This window comes from Natrix helvetica (assembly GCF_964273705.1).
Source record: "Natrix helvetica genome assembly, chromosome: 1".
Lineage (NCBI taxonomy): Eukaryota > Metazoa > Chordata > Lepidosauria > Squamata > Natricidae > Natrix > Natrix helvetica.
Window position 1 is genome coordinate 327,969,746 of NC_138548.1, and position 25,695 is coordinate 327,995,440.

The window sequence follows — 25,695 nt, forward strand, 5'->3', positions numbered from 1 at the left end:
TGACAACATAAGATAAATAGGTGAGTCACCTTTTTTCTTTAGTGACTTGCTAACATAACCCTAATTGTATGCAAAGGCTTCATAACATGAATGATCTTTCCTAGCAGGGTTAGAGAGTTCAGGGAATGTAGGGTAATGCAGCTTATTCATTACTGAAGCCATTTTTTACTATTGGAGGCAGCTCTGAGAAAGATGATAGTTGGTGATAGGGTGGGGACAGTTCAAACCAATAGTTGATGCTTAGCTGTCATTCAGTAATTGCTCCTTGCAGTAGAATAAGGGAAGGGGAGAATCCAAAAAGGGTTGGACTATGTTGTTGTGGCTGCCATCTTGAATTTTTTTAGTCTCCAGAACACTCACCACTTTCTACCTCCCTCTACCTTCAATGAAACTAATTGTCTGAGAAGAGATAACATGATGTGTGGGGTCCTTGGTTCACTCTGTGCTTGGTTGTCTTTCAGCAGATGTTTCATTAACAATTAAGTAACATTATTGGTCCCTTATAGTACTGATGTTGTTACCTAGTTGGGTAATGAAGTGTCTGCAAGAAAATAACCAAGCTCAGAGAGCACAAAGAACCCCGTTGTTCAGTCCAGAGCTACAAATATTATCTTCTATTAATGACTTGACCATGGTTAACACTGTGACTACTACCCATTGGTTAGCCAAATGAGAGTTATTTTAAAATGAATTTATCCTAACAGATTTATATGTTATATATGTTTTTATTTTATTATTAAATTTATATGCTGCCCATCTTACTATCCAAAGCAACTCTGGGTGGCTTTTTTTCTGGCAGAGATGGTTAAATATTCCTTTACTAACTCATGCTATTAAATCATTTGTTTTTGCATTATTTTCATAGAAGTAGAAATATTTTGCATAAATCTGTGTTCAAATTAAACATTCTTAAATGATTGGGCAATTTATTTAAGGACATTTATTCTGCTTGTTATAAATGATTGATCAACCAAATTAATTTATATGTGCCTGACTTGGTCAAACTTAATGTAACTGTTAAGGAATAAAGTTAGTTTTACCTGTTAGTGTGAATCATTCAGGAAGATGAAAAAGGAGACATTGCTTTGACACAAATTTTGTTTCAACCTTCCCTGAAAAATATTTATTATAACTATACCAATAGTTCAGAACTTAAAATTTTGCAATAATTATATTCAGAAAACATAACCAAACATATGTTTGATGGGGCAATCCTATGCCAGGAAGGCAGACAAAATATTTCAATGAAAAAATAATCCATTCTAGATTATTTTTCAAATAATTCATTCTGTATTATTTTTCCGTCTTATTTTTTGACAACCAAGACATGAAATATTTTAAAGAAAAACATCAGTTATTTCTTTTTCATCCTATTCATTCTCTAGCATATTTATTTTTGTAAAAACAATGAGAGCACTTAGCCAAATTTGGCTTATCTCAAAACGTTAAGTATTATCTGATTTCATTAATATCTGGATAGGAGAAATCCAGGGTTGTAGACTACATTTTGAAATCAAAATATATGAGAAAAAGACAGTGGCAAATCATTTATGTATTGTCAAGAAAAGAGCTTTCAACTTGAGTAGAATGTTACTTTTTACCTGTATTTTACCTGTACCCACAATTACTAGCAATTTCAGAGTTTTTGCCCTCTACCAACTTTTTTTAAAAATTAAAACCGGTTTTACAGAATTCACTTTTCAATGAAACTTGCATTACATTATGTAAAGATTTTACAGTGATACAGGCACACATCTTGTATGGAGTAACCTTAGGAGAACAAATACTATCAGTTCTGTTTTTGTTGACCGTTGGATGAGATGGGTGGGAAGAGGCCTGTGATTGCTTACCAAAAGAGCACTCACCTATAGTTCAACTGTTATTACTAAAATTCCTCATTTGTATTTTTCCCCAGCTGGACATTTTGATAGCCAATGTGAAGAGAGCAACAGTATGCACACTTGAATATATTTTCTTTTTTAAAAAATCCAGTACTCTGAAAGTGAAGAGTCTAGAATTAAAAGGAGTAATTTAAATCATAAGCTATTTTGTGTTTTTGAGTAATGTGGAAATTCTGGAATGTGTTTCAACAGAAGAGTGCATAAATCTCTTGAATACGCCAGACCTTGAACATTGTCAGTGGATCCCCTGCTGATTGCATGAGGTTGCTTCTACAGAGGTCCCTTGCTTCCATTTTACTGGTCTTGAAGGAACATATACTATGTACTATGGCTCTTTCCCTTGCTTGAGGGAAGGGTAGCTATATTGTGGTTATCTAAGAAGATCATTCATTGGGACCCACCAGCACCCAAGAGTCTCTGTTTTCAGATGTAGTAAGATGTTTCTGTGCAAGTTAATAGTCAAGAGTTTCAACGATTATTAAGGAGGCAAAAGAAAGAATTACATAATATCATCTCCTGCACTACTAATGTACTGTTAGAAATGGGCTGAAGAAGTTTTCTCTAATTTAATAGTAAATACAGAGTAGTCCTGTCTCAAAGGTTGATGAAAGACCTTCCTGAAGTTCTTCTCAAGCAAGACTATGTCATTCATAAATCCTTGAATGCAGATTAATAATCCAAATGTTTCAGATTAATGACATGTAAATAAACTCACTTTACTCCAAAGAATAATTAACACTCATCGTTCTTCCATTAAATTATTCCAGGTTTTTGAGTCATGATGCAAGAATCTGGAACTGAGACAAAAAGTAACGGTTCAGCCCTTCAGAATGGAGCAAGCACTGTCAACTCCTTACTAGATTGCACCCTACGTGAAGTAAGACCAAACGGAGAGACACCTTCGTTGGAAATTGGTGCTGCGGATCTTGCCCATCTTCAGCAACAGCAGGTACTGTAAAATATACTACCAATGTTGATTGATTGACATTCTGAAGAACTAAAAAATAACCTTAAAGAGAACGAACTGTATAATATTAACACCTGCGCTACCAGCATTTTGCTGGTAGATATGACACTAAAAAAGATTTCTTCACTTTAGTAGTGAACCCCAAATCAGTACCAATACAAACAATAAACCAGCGGTCACCAACCGCCGGAGACCAGTTCCGTGGAAAGAGGTTTTTCCGCAGACCAGAAAGGGCATGATTTCATGCACTCCTTGCACAGATGGGGCTTTGCTCATTTGCGTGGCCTGGTTTACGATGTGCCACGTCTGTGACTCAGGTTTGAGGACTCCTGCACTAAATTACTGAGGCTTAAGTAAGATAGCATGATTTATAATTTCACAAATCTTCATTCATAATCCAGGTGTTTCAGATGTGCTCTTATTTCCCCCCAAAGTGTAGCACTGATTACAATAAAAGGAAATTATTGCAATTTTAATTGTGTAATTGCAATAGCACTTAGACCAGAGGTGGTATTCAGCAGGTTCTGACCAGTTTTGGAGAACCGGTAGTGGAAATTTTGAGTAGTTCGGGAAACCGGTAAATACCACCTCTGACTGATCCTTCCCCCATCTTTTCTCTGCCTCCCGAGTCCCAGCTGATCGGGAGGGGATGGAGATTTTGCAGTATCCTTCCCCTGCCACGCCCATCAAGCCACGTCCACAGAATCGGTAGTAAAAAATTTTGAATCCCACCACTGACTTAGACTTATATATAGCTTCACGGTGCTTCATAGCCTAAATCGTTTCTGGATCCTCGTTTTACCCACCTCGGAAAGGATGAAAGGCTGTAACCCTAATCATTCTGTATTGGTAATCAGGTCCTCTTTGCTTTTCTAATGAAGAAAGTGGTTTCCTCTAAGAGTACAAGAAGATGCCTACTTTAAGCCCTCATGAGTAAAAGCATTTGTATTTATTGATATCCAACAATTAAATTACATTTATTGCTACATATCCCACATCTCTGAAACGATGCGAATTTTAATTCTACTTTATAAAAAAATCTTTGGTCTGGAGTTTGGAATAGTCTTGAAGACTTTGACAGCTGTAACATTTTTTTTTTATTGTGCATGATGATCTTGTCAGCAGATTGTTGTACGGTAGAAAAAAAAGCATAACAAAATGTGTTTTTTTCCTGGTTTGGGGGACGGACGGATGGACGGACGACACCTTTAACATAAATCCCCTACATTTTAGGGGATTGACATTTTCATGATACTAAATTCAATGTACAGTCTTTTTCTTCTCATAGTTTTTTTTTTAGGTGAGAATGCAGTCATTAAAAATATCACAAGCATGCTGAATTCCTTACTGCAGTAGTCACACAAAACCATGTATAACATTTCAATAAGTGCAGGCCACAGTAGAGTAAACAGTTGCACTGAAATTTAATTCCTGTTGACTTTTCCGTCATTCTTGGCCAGGGGCACATTCTGAATTGTACTGCAAAGACAACAGGGGTTACAGCTTTGATTAATCTAGGGCACTGGAAGAGAATTAGAAGAGTAAAATATGTTGGAACTGTTCAGGACACTAAAGCTTTTTTTTCTAAGAGGCTTGAGATTAAAATAAACTAACTCTCATATATAATTATACAGCTCTCCATTCTAGTTTGTTATTTTCCCATCGTTTTTTTTTCCTGGTGTTATTTTGCTTATATGTAACATTCTACAACATTAAAGTACAAAGCCTACTTATTCCCTTTTGGATAAACAATGTTATAAGCACAAAAAAGAGAATAAGAAATAGTTAGCCAAAGCAATTAAAAGAAAGAAAAAGAAGAAAATGGAAACATAACACAATCTAGTTGGCAGCAGCATCGATACCTATCTTGTACTTTAAAAAATGTATTATTTTTACAACTAACCCAAGGCAGCAAACATATCCAACACATCTTTCTCTTTTCCCTCTCTTTTCCCCACAACAACAACAACCCCGTGAGAGGGTTTGTTTGGGTTGAGAAAGCATGACTGGCTCAAAGTCACCCAGCTGGCGTTCGTGGCTAAGGTGAAACTTGAACTCATGGTCTCTTATTTTCTAGCCTAGTGGCTTAACCACTTAAGACTAAACTGGCTGTTGTTTTTATCTTGGCAAGCCATCTTTGTTCCTACTCCATCCATATACCACATTTCATACATTGTCTTTTATTCTTTAAACTTCTCAACTCTGTCTTTTTCATAATCTCATCAGTTCCAACCATCCATGACTTACTTGGTTCACCCCCTCTTGACCCATTCACTCTCCCTTTGTATATTTGTTTTGTGATTTGATCCTCATTTGTTCTCTGTACATCACCAACCTGTTCAATACACTTCTTTCACACTAGATTACTCATTTTTGTATTCACGTTCATCCAGAACCCATCCATTCCTGACCCAATCTTTTCTTATTTTACCACACACGCACTTCTTAAATACCCATTCCTATTGTACGCAATTGCCTGACACAGATATATCTCACATCCAGTAACAAACTGGACAAAACTTCAGTACTACACCTAGCCATTTTCACTTACTTTGGCAAATATTCATGCAGCAGACCACATACTGTCCACAACACACACTCATTGTCCTACTCCTTTCAGTATTAAATCATTCACCAAGGATGTAGTTCATTGTTCTGCTTGTTTTAATTTTATTATATAGGTAGTCCTTGACTTACAAGTACAATTGAGACGAAAATTTCTGTGGCTAAGCAAGACAGTTGTTAAGTGAGTTGTGCCCTATTTTATGACCTTTCTCACCACAGTTGTTAAGTGAATCACTGCAGTTGTTAAGTTAGTAACACATTTGTCAAGTGAATCTGGCTTCCCCACTGACTTTGCTTGCCAGAAGATCTTAATGATCACATGAGCCTGGGACACTGCTACCCTCATAAATATGAGCCAGTTGACAAGCATTTGATCACATAACCATGGGGATACTCCAATGGTTTTATGTGTGAAAAGCAGTCATAACTCCCTTTTTTCAGTGCATCAAACGGTCACTAAATAAACTGTTATAAGTCGAGGACTATCTATATGGTTTTTATCACATTCAGCAACCAATCTTCAATTCCACATTTGTCCCAAACCTCCTGTAATTCAAGCCTATTTACTGTATCATATGTTTCCTCCCAATAGTGAACAAGCAAGAAAAGTTCTTCCTCATTTTTACACATTTCTTATTAATTTGCTGAAGGAGAAATATCTGGCCTACACACTTGGTATAAAACTGTACTTCTCTTCCCAATTTTGGCTTAGCATTACTTCTCTTATTACTTCAGACATAATTCTACCACTTCTGAGGTACATTTAACAAACTAATTCCTCAAAGGTTTTTCTGCTCACTCTTGCCATGTTTCACTTTACGTGGGGAACAGTATACGAATAGCATTCTTCCAGTCGTTGGGCACAAGATTGAGACTTCACCATACATTGAACAAGTAGCCTTGGTGGCACAGTGGTTAAACTGCAGTGCTGCAAACTACTTCTGCTGACTACCGGCTGCCTGCAATTTGGCAGTTCAAATCCCACCAGGCTCGAGGTTGACTCAGCCTTCCCATCCTTTCAAGGTGGGTAAAATGAGGATCCAGATTGTTGGGGGCAATATGCTGACTCTGTAAACTGCTTAGAGGGGGTTGTAAAGTCCTGTGAAGCTGTATATAAATCTTAATTGCTATTGCTAGCAAGAATCTATATTTTAACATTGCTCCAATTCTACCATCTACATTTTTTTAGCATTTTTATGACATTTGTGACTTCCTTTCCATTGATTTTTTCTTAGATTGTAAACATTTATAGATTTATTTCACTTCCTTCTTTAACAAATTGTAATTGTTTTCCTATAAATCTCCCTAAGGCTTTCTGCCCATTCCAGCAGATCAGATAGGATGGGCACATTCCAGATCCCTTTTTTAAACTGTTGTTGAAGGTCCATAACCGCCCCTGCCCTATGGATCCTCCCGAGGCCTTACTCTTCTGTCCCATTAGAACAAGCGCAGGGATGGTATTCACTTACCTTCCCTACCGGTTCGTAAATGTGAGCATGCACATGGTCTCAGCCTTCCACGCATGCGCTTTGGCTAAAAAAAGGACCTAAATGGGATGCCATAGAGCCGGGGCAGGCGGGCGAGGCCACCCGCGATTTCCACTACCAGTTCAGGTGAACCAGTCAGAACTGGCAGAATACCACCTCTGAACAAGGGTATCAAACTGGCAGCCCACTGGCCCAATGCATCACATTTAGGCCACACCCACCCCTGCTCTGTAAAGGCAAAAAGCATCGCGATAAGTCACGTGATATCACACGATGCAATCGTGTTTGACACCCATGCATTAGAAAGAGGTTTTTTTTCCCAAAAAGCTTTGGGGTAGAAGGAAGATGGAGCCCAGTAATACAGAACATTGATGTGTTGGAGAATGTGCTCCAAAGTTCAGGGAGTTTATTGTAACTGTTATGATTTTATTGTTTTTATTGTTTTCATCCCCATGATTCAGGCCAGGCTAAAAAAATCAATGCCCTTCACTGTAACAGCTGTAGTAACTGAATTTTGAAGTCTGAATGTGCATTCCCCGTCTCATCACTTTATCTATGTATGAACTGAGGAACGTTTGTCTAAGATATTTCATATTACAGATAGTTCTTGATTTATGACCACAATTGAGCCCCAAATTTCTGTTGGTAACTGAAACATTCGTTAAGTGAATGTTGTCCCATTTTATGACCTTTTTTACCCCAGGTCTTAAGTGAATCACTACACTTGTTAAGTTTGTAGTATGGTTCTTAAGTGAATCTGGCTTCCCCATTGACTTTGCTTGTCAGAAAGGTGATTTACATGATCCGGGGATACTGCAATCACTATAAATATGGTTCAGTTGCCAAGTGCTTGAATTTTGATCAGCTGACCATGGGGATGCTGTAAGGGCCGTAAGTGTGGAAAATGATTGCAAGTCACTTCTTCTGTGACATAACTTTGAACGGTCACTAAATGAACTATTGTAAATCAAGGCCTGGAACAGGCTTGGTCTTGCTTATCTGACTTGGTAACCTTGGTGGCAGCTCTTTTCCTGTTTTCATGGACATTCCGTATGGTCTCTACAATTAGTTTGTAGTGTTGCAGTTTGTAATAGGACTCCCTTTAAAATAAATAAACAAAACACTCCTTCCAACATGCCATCGCTTAAGTTTCATCAAGATAGGTTAATCATTTTTATTTCTAATTCTACTCACTCCAAGACTTTTTTTGTTCAGCCCCTCATCCTTCTTTTGATAAACAATTTTTATCTCCCTCAATATCACTTCGCATTTTTTCTGCCTTTTAATCTAAACTTCGCCTTACTTTCTTTGCCCGCATTTGTTTACAATTATCTGTTTCTGTCTGCGCACTTATGATATGATACTTATCTCTCATCCTCATTTTTGAAGCAGTCATATGCAGTTGTTCTTCCTCATTTACACCCTTTGCTCTTGAGCCATCATTTTAAAACTTGTTCAATTTACTCAACAATTGACCCAAGAGGTTAATGTTTAGTAGCTACTGTAGAAGTAATACTGTGTTTCAGAGAAAAACCTTGTGGGATTTATCCTGTCCTTGCCAGATATGTTTTCTATATAGGCTGGAAACAAAAATTTACAGCTGTGATGAAATGCCAGTTACGAAAATTTATTAGAAAAATGAACACATAAGTGTTTATCCACCCCCACCCCCCCAGTCTGTATTTCATGAAAACCATTTGCAATTTTGCAAATATGCCTTCTCTTTTGTTTTACCATAGCATTTTTTTTAGGCAATGCATGGCTTGGGAGATCAAGTAACATATTTGCATTATAGCCATCTACACCTGAATTTTTATTATGTTTTTTAAAGTAAAGCTAAAGAAGCCTCAGACCCCATATCATCATGCTTTGGGTGTTGTGGTTTCCAGATCTTCTGAATGCTGTAACGTTCTGTAATTTTTTAAAAAAGTTGTTTTCAAAATCTAATGCAAGCCTACCACACAGAGCATATTGTTTAGTTGTTTCTCCCTATACACAGAATATGCTCTCAGGTCACCTAACAGAATGCTTGATGTAAAATACCCATTTAATAAATCTGAAAGGCTGTTAAGTAAAACTGCTGTTTCCTGACAACATTACAATATAAATTGTTTTTGACAACTGTATTTCATTGCCTGATGCATGTGAAAAAGATGCCTCTCTGCTGCATAAAAAACCATGATGAGTATTTTGGTGTTTGCTTTTGTGAAGTCATATGTAGGAGATCCGCTGCCTTGCCAGAATGAGTTTCAGACATGTTTTAGCACTTTAGACACCGAATTCATGTTCCCCCTTTCCACTTGAATAGAGATGAATACTTTAGAACACTTAGTTATTGTCCAAGAATCATCTAAGCTGCAGCTAAGCGTGATGATTCCAGCAGCCACTTGGGCTTCTACTTTGTAGTCTTCTATTGAGCATAAGCCAAATAAATAAGCTACTTCTATTATTTGTTGCCATGTAGAGTTAATAACATGGTGGAACTCCCTTTCAGGGAGGTACAGTTGACTGTGCAATAAAGCCTGTTATGTTCAGTCAAGCTTGTAATGATCTTAACTTTTATATTGCTCTTCAGTTTTAAGTTTAATGTCATTCCCAACTTTTATTACACGGGTTTCTTCCCCCTTTTGTTTCTTGTTTTTTTTAAAAAATAAATTATTACTAATAGTGTTGTTATAATTATTAGTATTATTATTGTTACACTGATAGTATTATTGTTATCATTACTACTCTTGCTACTTGTAGAAGTTAAGATGTATAAACTTAATGAATAAAGATCCTGCCAGGAAATATTTCAAATGTAGACATAAAATACACATTCTCATGTAGAGGTAAGTTAAACACCCTTGCAAGGAGAAGTAAATGTTATAGGTTTTACTTCTCCTTACAAGGATGTTTAACTTACCTCTACTTGAGAATGTATATCATTAACTTGTTTACTTAATTCAGCATTTCACCATGATAGTCATTCTCTGAAGTTGAAATAGAAGCTTCGCAAAAAGAAGTTACATCTCTAAAAAATAATCTTTAGAAATGTATACTTCAGGAAATAACTCCCAGGGAAGAAAATGCTACATAAATTTAACATTTTTTGTTGACATTTCTTCCTTCAGCAGAAAAGTCTGAATGATTAGGATGTGTCAGTTTCAGCCAAATCTCTTTGAATGAAACCGAGTTTGGAAAGGCACTTCAAAAAAACCTAGTTTTATACTACGAGGAAGCTTTACAAACAAGTGTAGGCTTAGCTTTTAATTTAGGATGGGTCATATATTTTAATTTAGACTACTTTAAAAATTCAGAATTTTGTTCAGTTAAAAAAAACAACACCAGACCCATAACCCATAATGTCAGACTAGAAAATACACATCAAGTCACAATCAGAATGATACAACCTCTTGTATTCTAGGTGGATTCTGTTTATAACCCCACCATTAAATGGTGTCCCATTCTCAGAGGATTCAGCTAATATAAATTTCCCCTAACTGAAATCTGATGTAGCTTAATAGCTGAACCACAAACACCTTTGTACTTTCCGTGAGGTTTTCTAATCTAATTGGATGAGCAGCCGTTAGTGGGAGCTATAAAAGCTGAAAAGGGTGATGCCCATATCTTTTGAGTATGAGAAGGAGCCCTTATGACCAGAACAACAAGATAAAAAGAAATTTGAACACAAGAGAGTTAGGCATCTCTGCAAGTTGAGAAAGAGGATAAGAAGGCAAGGGAAATCAATACTTCCTGCCTTCTGCTAATAAATAACGTCGTTTTAAAGTAAATATCATCATAGTGCTTTTTTCTTTAAAAAGTTATTAAGATTAAAAAGGCAGCAGGAGGTTGTGGATTATTTAGAGCATTGCGCTGAGTATCATATAATTGACTTTCTGAATGCTAGACAAAAATTGAGTGTGTGTTCAGTATAATGAGCAGCCACCCCTCTTGGAAAAAAAAAATCTTTTGAGGCTAAAATCATTAAAAAGAGAAGCTGAGAAAAGCAGATTTCAAAACCAAAGCTTCAGAGTCAGGAGAGGGAAAGTTTTATGTCTAACACTGAACTGAATTGAAAAGATTGAACAAATAAATAAATAAAGATAGCAGAGGCGGGAAGAGAGGGCCATTCTAAAGAGATGTGGAAATATTCCTTAAATAGGATATAGTCTTACAAGATGAAGAGAAATACCTCTAGAGGCTAAGATTCTTGTGTGATTTTTGTGTGATTTCATTAATTAGAAGTATGGACAGAGTTTTGTGATGTACAAACTCCAAAGCCGTGATGGGGAATCTATGGCACGAGTGCCATAGGCGGCACACGGAGCCATCTCTGCCGGCACACGAGCTGTCAGCTCCAGCTTTCTGAACTTCTGGTTGGCCTGTTGGGCCTGCTTTTTGCCCTCCCCAGGCTCCGGAGGCTTTCCTGGAGTGATGACGGTGAAAACGGCCTCCACCAGCGCCCCCCCCCCTGGAGGAAATACCAAGTTTAGCTTGGTGGCGAATAGTGCGGTGTGTGCGTGCATGTGCTTGTGAGGATGCGCTCTACATTATGGCAAATAATGTACAGCAATGTAATTACAGCAAAAAGGTTAGCCATTACTGCTGTATAGAACCAGTAGAGGAAAATATTTGTAGCTCAGGGTTGAAATGAGAGATCCTTGGATTTCTCTGACCTTGGTTGTTTCCTAGCACTGATGATGTTAGCTAGCATGGGTAATGGAATGACTGCAAGAAAACAACCAAGTTCAGAGAGCTCCAAGGGCCCCCTCAAACTTTATATTCTATGTACAGACTATATTTATACTGTACACTGCCTAGAGCAGTGTTGGCGAACCTTTTCAGCACCGAGTGCCGAAATGGGAGCGTGTATGCGTCAATGTTCCCTCTAAGGTGCGCGGCTGCGCGGCCGCGCACGTGGCAAGAAAACACCGCGCAGCAGTTTGCAACTGCCGCCCAGTGATTTCTACTCCCACAGGCTCCGAAAACTGGGGAGGTCCTTTGCAGGCGGCTAGAACTGGCCGCCCGCAAAGGACCTCCCCGGACTTGTTTTGATGAGTACGGGGCGACTGATGGTAGTTGTGAAGCCCCAAAGCCCCCGCCGCCACCGGAATAACTGCTGCCAACTCCTCTAACAGCACTGCCGGGTTTGCCGCCCGGCGCTGCAGCTGAGGCCAAAGCTCCAGCCGGCATCCCCACGCAAGGCAGCAGCGCCTCCCCCTCCACTCAGAGCACCTGAGCTGAGCCCCGCGTCACCCATGCCCCCTCCTCCTCTGCCGTGCTTTTGAGGAGCCATGAGGCTGCGAGAGCCAGTAGGAAGGCGGCGGGGGGGGTGGGAGCAGGGGAAAAATGGCCTCATGGCTCCTCAAAGGCACGGCGGAGGAGGAGGGGGCAGGGGTAACGCGGGGCTGAGCTCAGGTGCTCCGAGCGGAGGGGGAGGTGTTGCTGCCACGGGTGGGGGCACCAGCGGGAGCTTTGCTGGCTTCACCTCAGCCGCAGCGCCGGGCAGCAAATGTGGTGGTGCTGTTGGAGGAGGAGGAGGTGGTAGCAGTTATTCTGGTGGCGGCAGCCCTGCCCACGATGAAGAAATCAAAGATGGAGCAGATCCATGCAGATGACGTCGCTGCAACATGACTGGAGGAGGAATTCTGGGAGTTGAAGTCCACAAGTCTTAAAGCTGTCAGGTTTGAAGACCCCTGCATTTTTTTCTAAAGGTTTGGGGGTGCAAGTGTCTTGTGACTTGACAGCTTTAAGACTTGCACGCTTCAATGGCAGAGTTCCTGAACCAACATTTTGGTTGCTAAGCAGGAGCATTGTTAAGTGATATTGATATTATATAACACTTTTAATTAAGTGGGTACCTTGAAGAAACATAACTTTGAGTTTCAAATAATACTGATTTCGTTGTTGTCTTAGGTGACATCTGTGGAAAAAAATCAGGTGCTCAGGCATGAAAATGTGCCGCTCAAAACACTATACTTTTCTGCTCACATTGAAAAAAAATTAGAGGGAACATTGGTATGCGTGCCGGCCACCTGGTCTTTCAGTTTCTGGCACGAATGCACAAGCAAAGACCAGCTGGCCTGCGTGCATGCATGCACCAGAAACCGGAAGAGCAGCTGCCTGCTGGGAAGATGATCTTCCAGTGGTTCAGCACAAACATGCGCACCGGCCAGCTGGTATTCATGCATGCATGCACGCCAGAAACCGGAAGAGCTGCTGCCCGGTGTGCGCATTCGCATCGGACAGCTGCTCTTCCGGTTTCCGCCATTCCTGCACGTGTGAAGACCAGCTGGCTGGTGCGCCGGAACCTAGAAGAGCAATGGGTGATGGCTCGAGTGCCCTGAGAGATGGCTCTGCGTGCCACTTTTGGCACGCGTGCCGTAGGTTCGCTATCACGGGCCTAGAATCCCTCCTTGAGAGAGATGAGTGGTCAAGAAACAACAAAATATAAATATATAAATAGTAACTTGTAATTTGGTACAAAACAGTTGCTATTATATAGGTAGAGATCCTCATGGGTGGTATTGAGATAGAGTCAACATTCATGTTCAGAAAAGTTGTCAGAAGAAATTTTCCTGAAATACTACTTGTTGAGTGTGTTGAGGTATCAGTATGAGCAAGTAATGTCAGAAAATTATTTCAGATTCATTAAGCAAGAGGAATGCTTGAATTGTGCTTGACCATAAGCAGAATATGAATTACTGGTATGATATTATTTCCAAAAAATCCACGTACAATTTTAAGCTGCATCAATTTTGGTATTGTTTCCAAATCAATGGAAACAATATTTTCACTTTATTTTGCATTTGTCAGTTCCTATTTCAGTGTTGTAGTCTAATTTTGGATAACACATTTTAAGATAGATTGGGAGGGGGGGCAAGTGTAAAGAATAGTGAATGGATTGGAAGTTAAGTCTTGTGAATTTGGGAATGTGTTTAGAAGGTGACAAAGGAGGAAGATGAGAACGTATTTCTAGGACATGAATGAATGTCATGCAGAAAAAGGTCAATCCTTGATCTATTCTTGTTGAAAGTTTAAAAAGCAAGGAAATGTTTTAGTTAGTATTAATAGTACTAGCTATATTGATAGTGCAATAAATAATCAAAGGTGGTGATTCTCTTCATGTAGTAACGTTTAAGCAGAAGCTAAATTTATTCCATCTATTGAGGGTACTTTAATTTAGATTCTTCTAAGATAAATAAAACAATCCAAAGGCAACTAAAATATGTATGCTTGCATGTATGTATATATGGCAGCCAGATTGATTTAAAGTGTATATTAATAACTGTAGCATTTTCTATGTAAGAGAGGAGAATTGAAAGACTTTGGTTTAAAATAAATGTTTATGTCCTTTGAGGAAACATTAAGAATGAATCTGTATCCCTTTTTGAAACAGATTTTGTCTGAAGAACAAAGGAAAAACATTGGTGTTTTCAAAGAAGGCATGTTTGTTTATTAGCCTTGAAGAATATAGTTTCTTCGCTGACTGGGAATAGATGACAAGACTGTATCCCAGAAGCAATTTAGAACATGTTATCATCTACCTGAGTGATAGGTTCAAGCTGTTTTTGAGTTAGAAAATCAAATCAAGGGAAAGTATTAAAATAGACCTAATTTTCTTTATATAGATTATGTAAGCATATACTGCAAAGGATAATGTTTTTGATAACCTAAATGATTGTACCTTAAAATTGTAGGTTCAGAAACCGATCACAGATAAGAAATCCTGAGCTTAATCCTCAAAAAGCCTCAGTACCAGAGGTGGTATTCAGCAGGTTCTGACCAGTTCTGGAGAACTAGTAGCAGAAATTTTGAGTAGTTCAGAGAACCAGTAAATACCACCTCTGACTGGTTTGCCCCCATCAGTTCTCTGTCTCCCGAGTCCCTGCTGATCCGGAGGGAATGGGAATTTTGCAGTAACCTTCTCCTGGAGGGGGGTGGGAATGGAGATTTTACAGTATCCTTCCCCTGCCACACCCACCAAACCACGCCCGATAGTAAAAACCTTTGAATCCCAACGCTGCTCAGTACATACAGGAATGATATTGATACGATAGAAATATAGGCAGTCCTCGATTTAATACCACAATTAAGCCCAACATTTCTGTTACTAAGGGAGAGATTTATTAAACGAATTCTGTTCCATTTACGCCCTTTCCTGCCATAGTTGTTAAGTGAATCACTGCAGTTAAGTTAGTAACACGGTTGTTAAGTTAATCCCCATTGACTTGAATTTAGGAATGATGTGACAGAATATTAACAGATGTGATCATATTGAACAGACTGCATGTAGTTATGATAAATAAATAAATTTAAATTGGGCATTGTGAAGTTCTTCAGTAAGTTGAAGAAAAGGGCAGCCAGCCTCATCAGGTGGCCAGAACAATATATTTTAAGGAAAGATGAAACTTTTTCAACTGTTTTACCAAAACTTTACATGGGTAGAGGATACCGATGATAAAGATTTTTAAAATGCTGTATTGGTCTGGGGGAAATTAGTCCAAAACTGGGGAGTATTCAAGACAAGTAAATGGAAGTACATAATCACAGAGAAAAGTGAAAATGATTCCTTGCTGAAAGTTATACCGGCCATCAACCAGGCTAGTTGTAAAATTATAAAAGCAGAAGCAGAATGTCTGCTGTCTAATTGCATTATAGGGTGGATGTGTCCAGTGTAGATCTTCTCATCTAGGTATCTTTTGGATGCGATCAGCATTTGAGAATTTTGCAAAGGCCAACATCTGTTACACTTTGTAGTTCAGTTGATATAAATCAAAATACTCTTAAATTGCATAAAATGCATTCAGGTATAAGTAGTCTTGACTTATGACCACAATTGAGCCTAAAATTTCTGTTGTTATGTGAAACATTTGTCAAGTGAGTTTGGCCTCATTTTACGACCTTTCTTGCCACAGTTATTAAATGAATCACTGCAGTTGTTAAGTTAGTAACACAGTTGTTAATTGAATCTGGCTTCCTCATTGCCTTTGCTTGTCAGAAATTCGCAAAAGAGGATCACATGACCCCAAAACACTGCAAGAGTCATAAATATGAGTCAGTTGCCCAGCATCTGAATTTTGATTACACGATGATGGTGACAATGGTCGTAAATGTGAAAAACTGTTATAAGTCACTTTTTTCAGTAATATTATAACTTTGAAGGGTCACTAAACAAAATGTTGTAAGTCAAGGACTTGCGCTTTCTCTCTATCTATCTATCTATACCAATTTAGCTTGTATTAGGCTGCCTATTTAAATCTGTATTTGATTAAGATGACTAGGGAGTGGTGTGGGTGGGAAGAATAGTTTAAGGGAAACATGGCATAGAATAAACATATCTTCACCATTTTATTTGGAACTTCAAAATGTAAGATTTGTTAATGATCTCCGTTCTCTGTTCATATGATCCTTTAAAATTTAACATTTTCCCGTAGATTTTGATTGTTTTTGTCTTTCCTTTAAAAGTAAAATGTATCCTATCCCTTCAGGTGCAATTTTCCAAATGAAGCTACATAATATTGAAATAATTGGCTGTCTAGGAACATAGTTTTTGCATCTATGATTGTGTTTACTGAACTGCAATTACTGCCTGGAAGACTTTGACTTCCAACCAGCCTTGGGAATGAGATTTGTTTTTAATGATTACAAGTAGGTAATTTTAAAATAAATAATCAACCTGCAGTTTTAGAAACAAAAAGAGAAAACATCAGGTAGTAAAATAGGATAGTAATTTGTCTCTTGCATGAATAATAACTTCTCCTTGGATTTCATGATAAGTGTGCATATGGGTCTAGCTTCCAGTTTTTATTATTAAACTGCTGGGAAAAAATAATAGATACACTTCAAATCTACTTAAGACATCTTAGTAAATTCTGTGGTTGGTTGGTATGTGTGCATGGATGCACAACATTTTCTAACTTCTGAAAGACGTATATTGCATCCTTTGGTGACCATTAAATATTATCCTATTTAGTTTGTATGCAATGATTTCATCTTTCGATTAAGAGTTACTAATTTTAAGTTACCGTATATACTTGAGTATAAGCCGACTCGAGTATAAGCCGAGACCCCTAATTTTACCCCAAAAAACTGGAAAAAGTTATTGACTCGACTATAAGCCGAGGCTGGGAAATGCAGCAGCTCACGGTAAATTTCAAAAATAAAAATACAGGTAGATAACAATAAAATTGATTTAATTGTGTGTGTGTGTGTCAGTCTCTCTCTGATTCCCTCCCTCACTCCCTCTCTCTGTTCCTCTCTCTGTCTGTCTGTCTCATTCACACACACACACAAACACTGTGGTCACCTTGTTGAGTGTTCCAGGGAAGTTTACAGCCCTCCCTCAGAACGCTTCGGAGGGAAGCAAAGGCGAGTGACAACAAGTCTCCCAGGCTTTAATTTGCCGAGCAGGAGGTCTGAAGGAAAGGCGAGTGTGGATCGACGCTGGGGGCCAGGCAGCTTTTGTCCTGCGTGCGGGAGCTCAGGCTCTTCGCACTTTCCCCGCTTTGCTTTTATTCTCAGAAGGCAGCCTGTTTTGCCTGAATTGAGATGAATGCCGAGCTGTGCGCACACGCCTGTTTTCCACGGCGTGGAGCAGCGGCGAGATTCTGCGCGGCGAGCGATGATTCCAGGGGCCATCCGGGAAGATGAGGAATGCGAGGGGGGACCCTGCCCCCCCCTGATGGCCCCCGGAATCATCGCTCGCTGCCCAGAATCTCGCCGCTGCTCCACGCCGTGGAAAACAGGCGCGTGCGCACAGCTCGGCAAATTAAAGCCTGGGAGACTTGTTGTCACTCGCCTTTGCAGAAGCTTCCCTCCTTTTTTTTGTTCACTGGAGTATAAGCCGAAGTGGATTTTTCAGCCCAAAAAGTGGGCTGAAAAATTCGGCTTATACTCAAGTATATACGGTAAGTCGAAAGATGTCACTGTCTCCTTCTATTAAATCTTCCCCTTAAGGTTAGGAATTTTGAAGCAAGGCAAGAAGAAAAAAAGTTATTTGATGGTACAATTCCTATCAACATCAACAAATTTGAACAGGCAAAAAAGCACAGAATGATGTGACCTATGTCCTGTCCTGTAATCAATGTGGAAGGGGATAATTGATAACTACAAATTTTCTAAAGTACAACTGATTTCCATTGAATATTTTGTTAACATTTTCTGGTCTGGCAGGAGAGACATATTCTGGATCCCAGTAGCTAAGGAGCATCGGCTCACACAACCAGGAGGACAGGCTTTTCTGCCATGGCTCCGGCCCTGGAGGACATCATTCCATCTGAGATAATATATCAGCCCCAATCCTGATGCCTTTTTGCAGGGCTTCAAGACTAGGGCCTGGAGGGTGTGATTCAGCTTTTATCTTAGCTTGGAGGAGGGTTATTTTTATGACTCTCAGCTGCTGTGTTTTTATTTTTATACTGCGTATTTTAACTATTTTATTGTAAGCCACCCAGAGACTTATACATGAGATGGGCGGCTATAAAAATCAAGTCAATAATTTTTTAATTTGTGCATTGGCAATTAGATAAGGAATGTACACACCCATACACACATCTGTACCTTTCCTATGCAGATATTTATTTAACACTGCTGGTGTTCCTTGCATCTGGTAAGAAAGGTTTTCCCTGCCCTAGTGTAGAATTTATTCATTCATTCATTTGTTCAGTGTGTATAACTGCCCATCTCGGTGTTCCACTGCCCAGTCAGTGAACAATCATGAAAAACAATTAAAACACAGTATTGAAAAGAAACGGAATGCAAACAGCTAGCAAGATATATTTTAATCTGTTGATGTCAGCATTACCAGTATTTCAATCAGGTTTAATTGAGGGGTGGGGATTTGGTCTTCAATATTCTCCTCTAATTTCTGTCTCTCTGGACCTAGAAAAGTAGTTGAAATTAATGATAGGGACCACTTCTCACTTACGATCACCATAAGAATTGTAAATAGCTTCTCTTGATGTACAGTAGTTGGAGTCTACTTTATTTATTATTTATTTTGTTTTTATCCCATTTTTCTGCCTAGAGGTCATTTAAGGCAGCCTAATTACAGCCTAGCTGTGCGAGAAGCATGTTTGATGTGTGTCAGTGTTGTGGAGAGAAAGGCCAACCTCCCCCTTAGCAGTGGGACAATTTTTCCTTGAAAAGCTTTTCCGAAGACTCCAATCAAGCTTAATAGTACTCTCCACTGATGTGAGTGGAGAGATTTTTTAAAAGCCATTTCACTGTGTGGGAATGTGTCAGCATTGGAATGGCACATATACTTGTAAATGAAAGGCAAGTGAAAAGTATAAATTTGTGAACAGAATGTACATAAGGATTTGGGACATACATATCAGGAGATAGAGATTTGCTGCGAAGGGGGACCTTTTCTACTTTGAACTGACCCTACAAAATATGCTTTCCTGGAGTAATTTCAGTTCTTCAAAAATATATTCTTCTATGTGACTTAAATGTTCTTGAAAGAAACAGAGGAGTAAAGTTAAAGAGGTTTTCTACCTGCTTAACTACAGAGAAGCATGCTACTGAAATTAGAAACATTTAAATTGTTAGATTGGATAATGGATAGGCACACACAGGCTTAACGGTAACAACAGCTCTTTATTAAGTACAACAAGTGAGAACAATCCAGCGAAGGTTGAGTCTGACAGCAGCCCTTTTATAGGGAGCTGTCAGACCCTAAGACCAATAGGATTAAACCTCTGTTCCCACCGGAACAGAGGAGCTTGGTGGAAACCACTGTAGTTAGAACAAATATCTAACAGATATTATTTGTTTGAAGTTTCAGCAGAGCAATAATGGCAAAAAATTGAGAGAATAAAATTACTCATTATTGATTTAAAGCACCTTCTATGTTTAGAATTGTAGTGGATATATTTCTTCTTTGGCGCCATTGGTGATTGTCAGGGATGAAACAAGAACACGGTGAGAGTAGAATTCAAGGTATTGCCCCATTGTTGATAGATGACTTTGTGATCATTGGAGCTATGCAGCACACCTTTTTTTTAGAAGTAAGGACCGTAAATCAATCAATCAATCAATCAAATTAGAGCTGGATGGGACCTTAACAGTCTTCAGGTCTAATCCCCTGCTGAAGAAGGAGACCCTATACCATTTCAGATAGATGGCTATCCATCTATCTTTTCTTTAAAACCTACAGTGATGAAACACCTACAACTTCTGACGGAAAGCTGCTCCACTGGTTAATTGTCCTCACTATTAGAAAGTTTCTCTTTAATTCCAGGTTGCTTGTCTCCTTGATTAATTTCCATCCATTGTTTCTTGTCTTGCTTTCTGGTGCTTTGGAAAATAAGTTGACCTCCTCTTCTTTGTGGCAGTCCCCCAAATACGGGAATACTGCTATCATGTCACCCGCAGTACTTTTCTCTAGACTGACCATAACCAATTCCTGCAACTATTCTTCACATGTTGTTATCTCCAGCCCCTAATAAACTTAGTTGCTCTTCTTTGTATTTTTCCCAGTCTCAATATTTTTTTTTAAATGTGGTTTCCAAAACTGGATACAGTATTCTAGGCGTGGTCTTACTAAGGATTTATAAATACTAATATTACATGTGGTTTTGATTCTATGCCTCTGTTTATACAACCAAGCATTATATTAGATTTTTTTGGCTGCTGCTGCACACTGCTGGCTCTGTTTTAGTGATTGTCCTAGGACTCCAAGGTCTATCTCATAGTTCCTTTTTTTGAGCCAGATTTTGCCTAAATTATACTTGTACCTTTGGTTTTTCTTCTCTTCCTTACTTTGAATATTAAGTGTAAAAGCATGGAGCAGCTGATAAAACTATTTTAATATGGCTTCAAGGCATGCCTTCAAATAAAATTATTTATAGCATTTTATTTTCCAATCATCTGTATGATGTCAATAAAATTGCCTTCCTGGTGTCACTATTAACAATAAGGAGGCTGCTTTGACAATGCACTACTACCTATGAGTCTATTCCTTCATTAAAGTTTGTAAGTTTCATTATTACTCCATGGGCAAAATCAAGTATACTTGTTAACCTTTCTGTTGCTTAGGAGTGCATTGAGTGAACACTTCAGAGAAAAATATGAAATAACTAATTTCAACATACATGCTTTAAGCTGGCTGGCTTGCTTAAGTCTTCAAATGGGTTGCTACACTGAGTTGCAATTCAGAGAAAAAACACTCATTCCTTCCATGTTATGTGTACTTCTTTGAATTTTGTCCCAATTCCTTTATGCACTGTTTGCAGATGAGGCTCTATTTTTTGTCAGTCTCTAACTAAAACAACCTCGAGGCAGCCACCGCAAACTCTGTCATCATAAGTATTTGAGGATGGGTGGGGTACGGAAGAGCAAATAACGAAAGTGCATTGTGATGAGACCAAACAACCTATATCTCATGTCAGTATATCAGTACAAAAAGTCAGTGGTTTTCTTGAAAGAGTGCACATTTCATCATTTTTGCTTTTCTGTTGTTTGTATCAGACATCTATATTTGTTACTTTGCAACTAGGTTTCAGTAAAAACAGTCTGTTTTGTGTGTCTATGTGTACACACACACACACACACAAACACACACACAAAGAGAAATAGCATATATAATTCCCACAAAACTGAAAAATGGTAAAACTTTCATTAGCACAATGCTACAAAATCCTGGTTCCTAAAAGTTTAGCCAAACTTGTTCTCAAAATTCTCTCCACTTAGATCTTTGGATTCTGTACAAAATAAGAACACTGCTTAAAGCTGCTTCATCAAAACATAGCAGGAAATTAGAAGAAAATTTGTATTCCTGCCACCTTATCACATGGCTTCTCAGATCTCCTTTGGAATTGCTCTTTATTCTATTTTTTCACTTATTATGCATCATGATCTAGAGATTTGACTAGTAATGAAGTACTCATTTTATATAATTGATATTTTCTTACGATTTCACAAGAGATGACAGAGCATAAGATTTGAAAGTATTTTTTTCAACCAATAGAAGATGTGTGCATTCAGACGCACAAATCCCAAACATAAGTTCCATTATATGTACTTTAGTATTTTTATGGTCTTCTTTCTATGGTCCTACATGACCAAAAAGAGCCCAGAGCTATAATAATATTTGATAATAATATAGTTGAATGTGATATTTCTGTCTTGCAATTTAATGTTCCCAGAGCAATTCCAGAATCATTTTCCTTATCAATGTGTTTCTTGGTTCTTCTGGTGTCAAGGAATTATGAGCTCCATTATAGCACTGCACACATTTATCTCTCAGTATCTGTTCAAAACACTGTGTTGGTAACTTACCACATTTTTCGGAGTATAAGACGCACCAAGGTTTTGAAGAGGCGAATTAAGTAGGTAGGTAGATAGAGGGATAGAGAGGGAGAGAAAGAAAGAGAAATGCACTAGGTAAATAGGTAGGTAGGTAGGTAGAGAGAGTAGGTAGGTAGGTAGATAGATAAAGGGAGAGAGAGAGAGAAATACAGTAGGTAGGTAGGGAGAGACAGAATGTGTAGGTAGGTAGGTAGATAGGGGGATAGAGAGAGAGAAATAGAAAGAGAGAGAGAGAAATACAGTAGATAGGTAGGGAGAGAGAGAGAGTTGGTAGGGAGGTAGAGGGATAGAGAGAGAGAGAAATACAGTAGGTAGGTAGGGAGAGACAGAGTGTGTAGGTAGGTAGGTAGGTAGGTAGGTAGGTAGGTAGGTAGAGGGATAGGAGAGAGAAATAGAAAGAGAGAGATAAATACAGTAGATAGGTAGGGAGAGAGAGAGTAGGTAGGTAGGTAGATGTTTCCAGGTGTATTTATCCATGTGCTGGAGAAGGAAATTGCTGACAAACCTTAAGACTTTGTTGCTCATTTCTGCCCTCCCCAGCCCCCAGGAGCTCTTTGAAAGCCTCCATAAGGCTATGCATGGCCATTTTTGTGAAGGGGGGGGGGGCTTCGAGTGGAAAAAATGCTGTATTCAATGTATAAGACGCACCCAGATTTTCAGCCTCTTTTTTGAGGAAGAAAGGTGCGTCTTATACTCCGAAAAATACGGTACATTTTTTTCAGCAAAGAAAATTTGTTCTTAAAAAAAGCTGACACGAGGATCGTTTTCCTAAATGGAAAGGTTGTGTTCCAGATTTGATTCCAGATGCTCCTCATCATCTATAAAACCCTACGTGGCATAGGGCCAGGCCATTTGAGGAACAGCCTATTTCGCATGGTTTGTACCCAACTTGTATATGCTGGCAGAGTTGGCACACTTCAGGTTCCTTCCATTAAATAGTGCCATCTCTGGGGACAGAGGAAGCATGCCTTCTGGCACCTGCCTTTTGGGATAAGATCCCCCCTCCCCCCAAAAATCCAGCATTTACCCAGTTGATTGGTTGTTGTTTGTTGTTTGTCCAACGCATTGGATTAAGTTGCTTGGAGCACCTTTTTGGGTACACTTTTGTACACAATTACCATATCCCAACTTGTTTTATTCTGTAGTGCTTCGGTATATTTAAAAAATACGTTGCAACTTCCCCAGATTTAGTTTTGGCAGTTCCTAACCAAATTAAAAATTAATGCATACATGGGATTTCAAAAGTAATGTTATAAACAAAATTAATTATTTCTCAAAATAAATGACTCTCTTCAAACATTGCAGAGAAGCAAAACTTGGGATGCTGGGAGGTGTGTGTGTGACTAAAACAGAATAGAAAGAAAATTGGCGCTACTTAAAGAAAACCAGCAGCCTGACCCTTTTCCAGCTGAAAACAGATTTTTGGAATAATCAAATGAATAATCTGTCCGGATTGTCCATGTAATTTGTTAAATGGTTTTTGCTGGTTTTGTTGTATTCGGGTCTTTTCCCGTGTAAGATTGAGATTGTCTTGGCAACGTTTCAGCGAGATCTCACTCGCCATCTTCAGGCTGTTATCTTTGGCCTAAAGTGCGACCGGAGCTGCCGTCTTTCTGTAAGTCTTGGTGGGAGGGGATGGAGTGCTGGCTTTGTTTCAGTAGGTGGAATGATTGGTTGCGTGGTTGTATCATGATTGGTAGATTGGTGCTGATTGGTGCTGGCTGTGTGTGCATTGTTGTTTTGTATTGTAACGGCTTGGGTGATGGGTGGGGTTCATTTGTTGACTAGGGCTGGTTTCCAGATGTTTGGTAGGCGGGAGGTATCATCACGTTTGTGGGAGAAACACTCCCACAACATGAATAAACGTGATGATACCTCCCGCCTACCAAACATCTGGAAACCAGCCCTAGTCAACAAACAAACCCCACCCACCACCCAAGCCGTTACAATACAAAACAACAATGCACACACAGCCAGCACCAATCAGCACCAATCTACCAATCATGATACAACCACGCAACCAATCATTCCACCTACTGAAACAAAGCCAGCACTCCATCCCCTCCCATCAAGACTCACAGAAAGACGGCAGCTCTGGTCGCACTTTAAGCCAAAGACAATAGCCTGAAGATGGCGAGAGATTTTGAATCAATGAAGGCTGGTTATTCAACTGGAGAGTTGCATTACTGACAGTCTGTCCATTTTTTTTCAAATAGAATGATGTTTTAATACTCCAACTTTCTCTCAGTTCAGTTGATATGAGCAACTAGATGCAACCTAAGTTGTAAGTTTCCTTTTCTTAGTCCCTGTTTGTTTGTATGACAGACAAAATAAACTTGAGCTAAGCTCTTTTTTGTAGCAAAGTATCCACCTTTTGTCCTTCTTGTTAATGGCAAAATGCATGTTCCTGCATGTATGAGGCATAATGGAATGTAGAGGTTTACCATGATTAACACTGTCTTCAGAAACATTTTAAAAATTGTCTTTCTTATTAATAAACTTTCTTATTATGATGTTTCTTAGCATATGCTGGTTTATGCTAATTCTAGAGTATATGAATTAATGCACATAACATATACCACATGGAACACATACTTTCATTGTTAATGATGTAAAATCAAATTATAACAAATTAATGAGCAATTGTATGTCATATATGATGTGTAAATTGGCAAACCATTCTTTTGCCTTAAAATGGCATGTGAAAATGAAAACAGGCAGTTCAAAATGTCAGTTTGTATTTCAGATTACTTTAATGCAAATCATGGCTTGATTTAAAGATTAGATACAACACTAGGTAATTAATTTTGCGTAGAATTTGAATTGTTGAAATACAGAGCTTTTCTAACGATGTGATATTTAAAGAAAAGCAGTATTTGAAATATGTATGAAGTTTTGCTGGAAATATTGATCCTTTTTATGCTGTATGTTATTAATTGAACTGTTCACAATGTTTGTTTTAAATTATATTCTGCCATGAAAGTCTTGCATTGAGGTATGGAATTCAAAGTTTTGTTTAAGTGTGTGTGTACGTGTGTACACATAAAGTAATTTTAAAATGGAATAAAAGAACACTAGACTAGTTTATCCATATTTGTGAGGGAATAGAGTGGTTAATAAGTGTGTTAGATTAGATTAGATTAGATTAGATTAGATTAGATTAGATTAGATTAGATAGATAGATGATAGATGATAGATGATACAATACAATACAATACAATAGTAGAGTTGGAAGGGACCTTGGAGGTCTTCTAGTCCAACCCCCTGCCTAGGCAGGAAACCCTATACCGTTTCATACAAATAGTTATTCAATAACTTCTTAAAAACTTCCAATGTTGAAGCGTTCACAACTTCTGGAGGCAAGCTGTTCCACTGATTAATTGTTCTCACTGTCAGGAAATTTCTCCTCAGTTCTAAGTTGCTTCTCTCCTTGATTAGTTTCCACCCATTGCTTCTTGTTCTACCCTCAGGTGCTTTG

The 25,695-nt window shown here is 38.6% G+C and overlaps 1 protein-coding gene across 13 annotated transcripts in view; it reads left to right on the top strand.

The window, feature by feature from the left end:
• Positions 1-25,695, top strand: part of FOXP1 (forkhead box P1) — a 657,906-nt gene that overhangs the window by 405,783 nt on the left and 226,428 nt on the right. For all 13 annotated transcript variants that reach the window (XM_081937955.1, XM_081937944.1, XM_081937964.1 and 10 more), the window contains one exon: positions 2,669-2,850. In XM_081937955.1, the coding sequence (XP_081794081.1) occupies positions 2,680-2,850 (171 nt within the window). In that variant the 5' untranslated portion in view covers positions 2,669-2,679. The remainder of the gene's footprint in view (positions 1-2,668; positions 2,851-25,695) is intronic.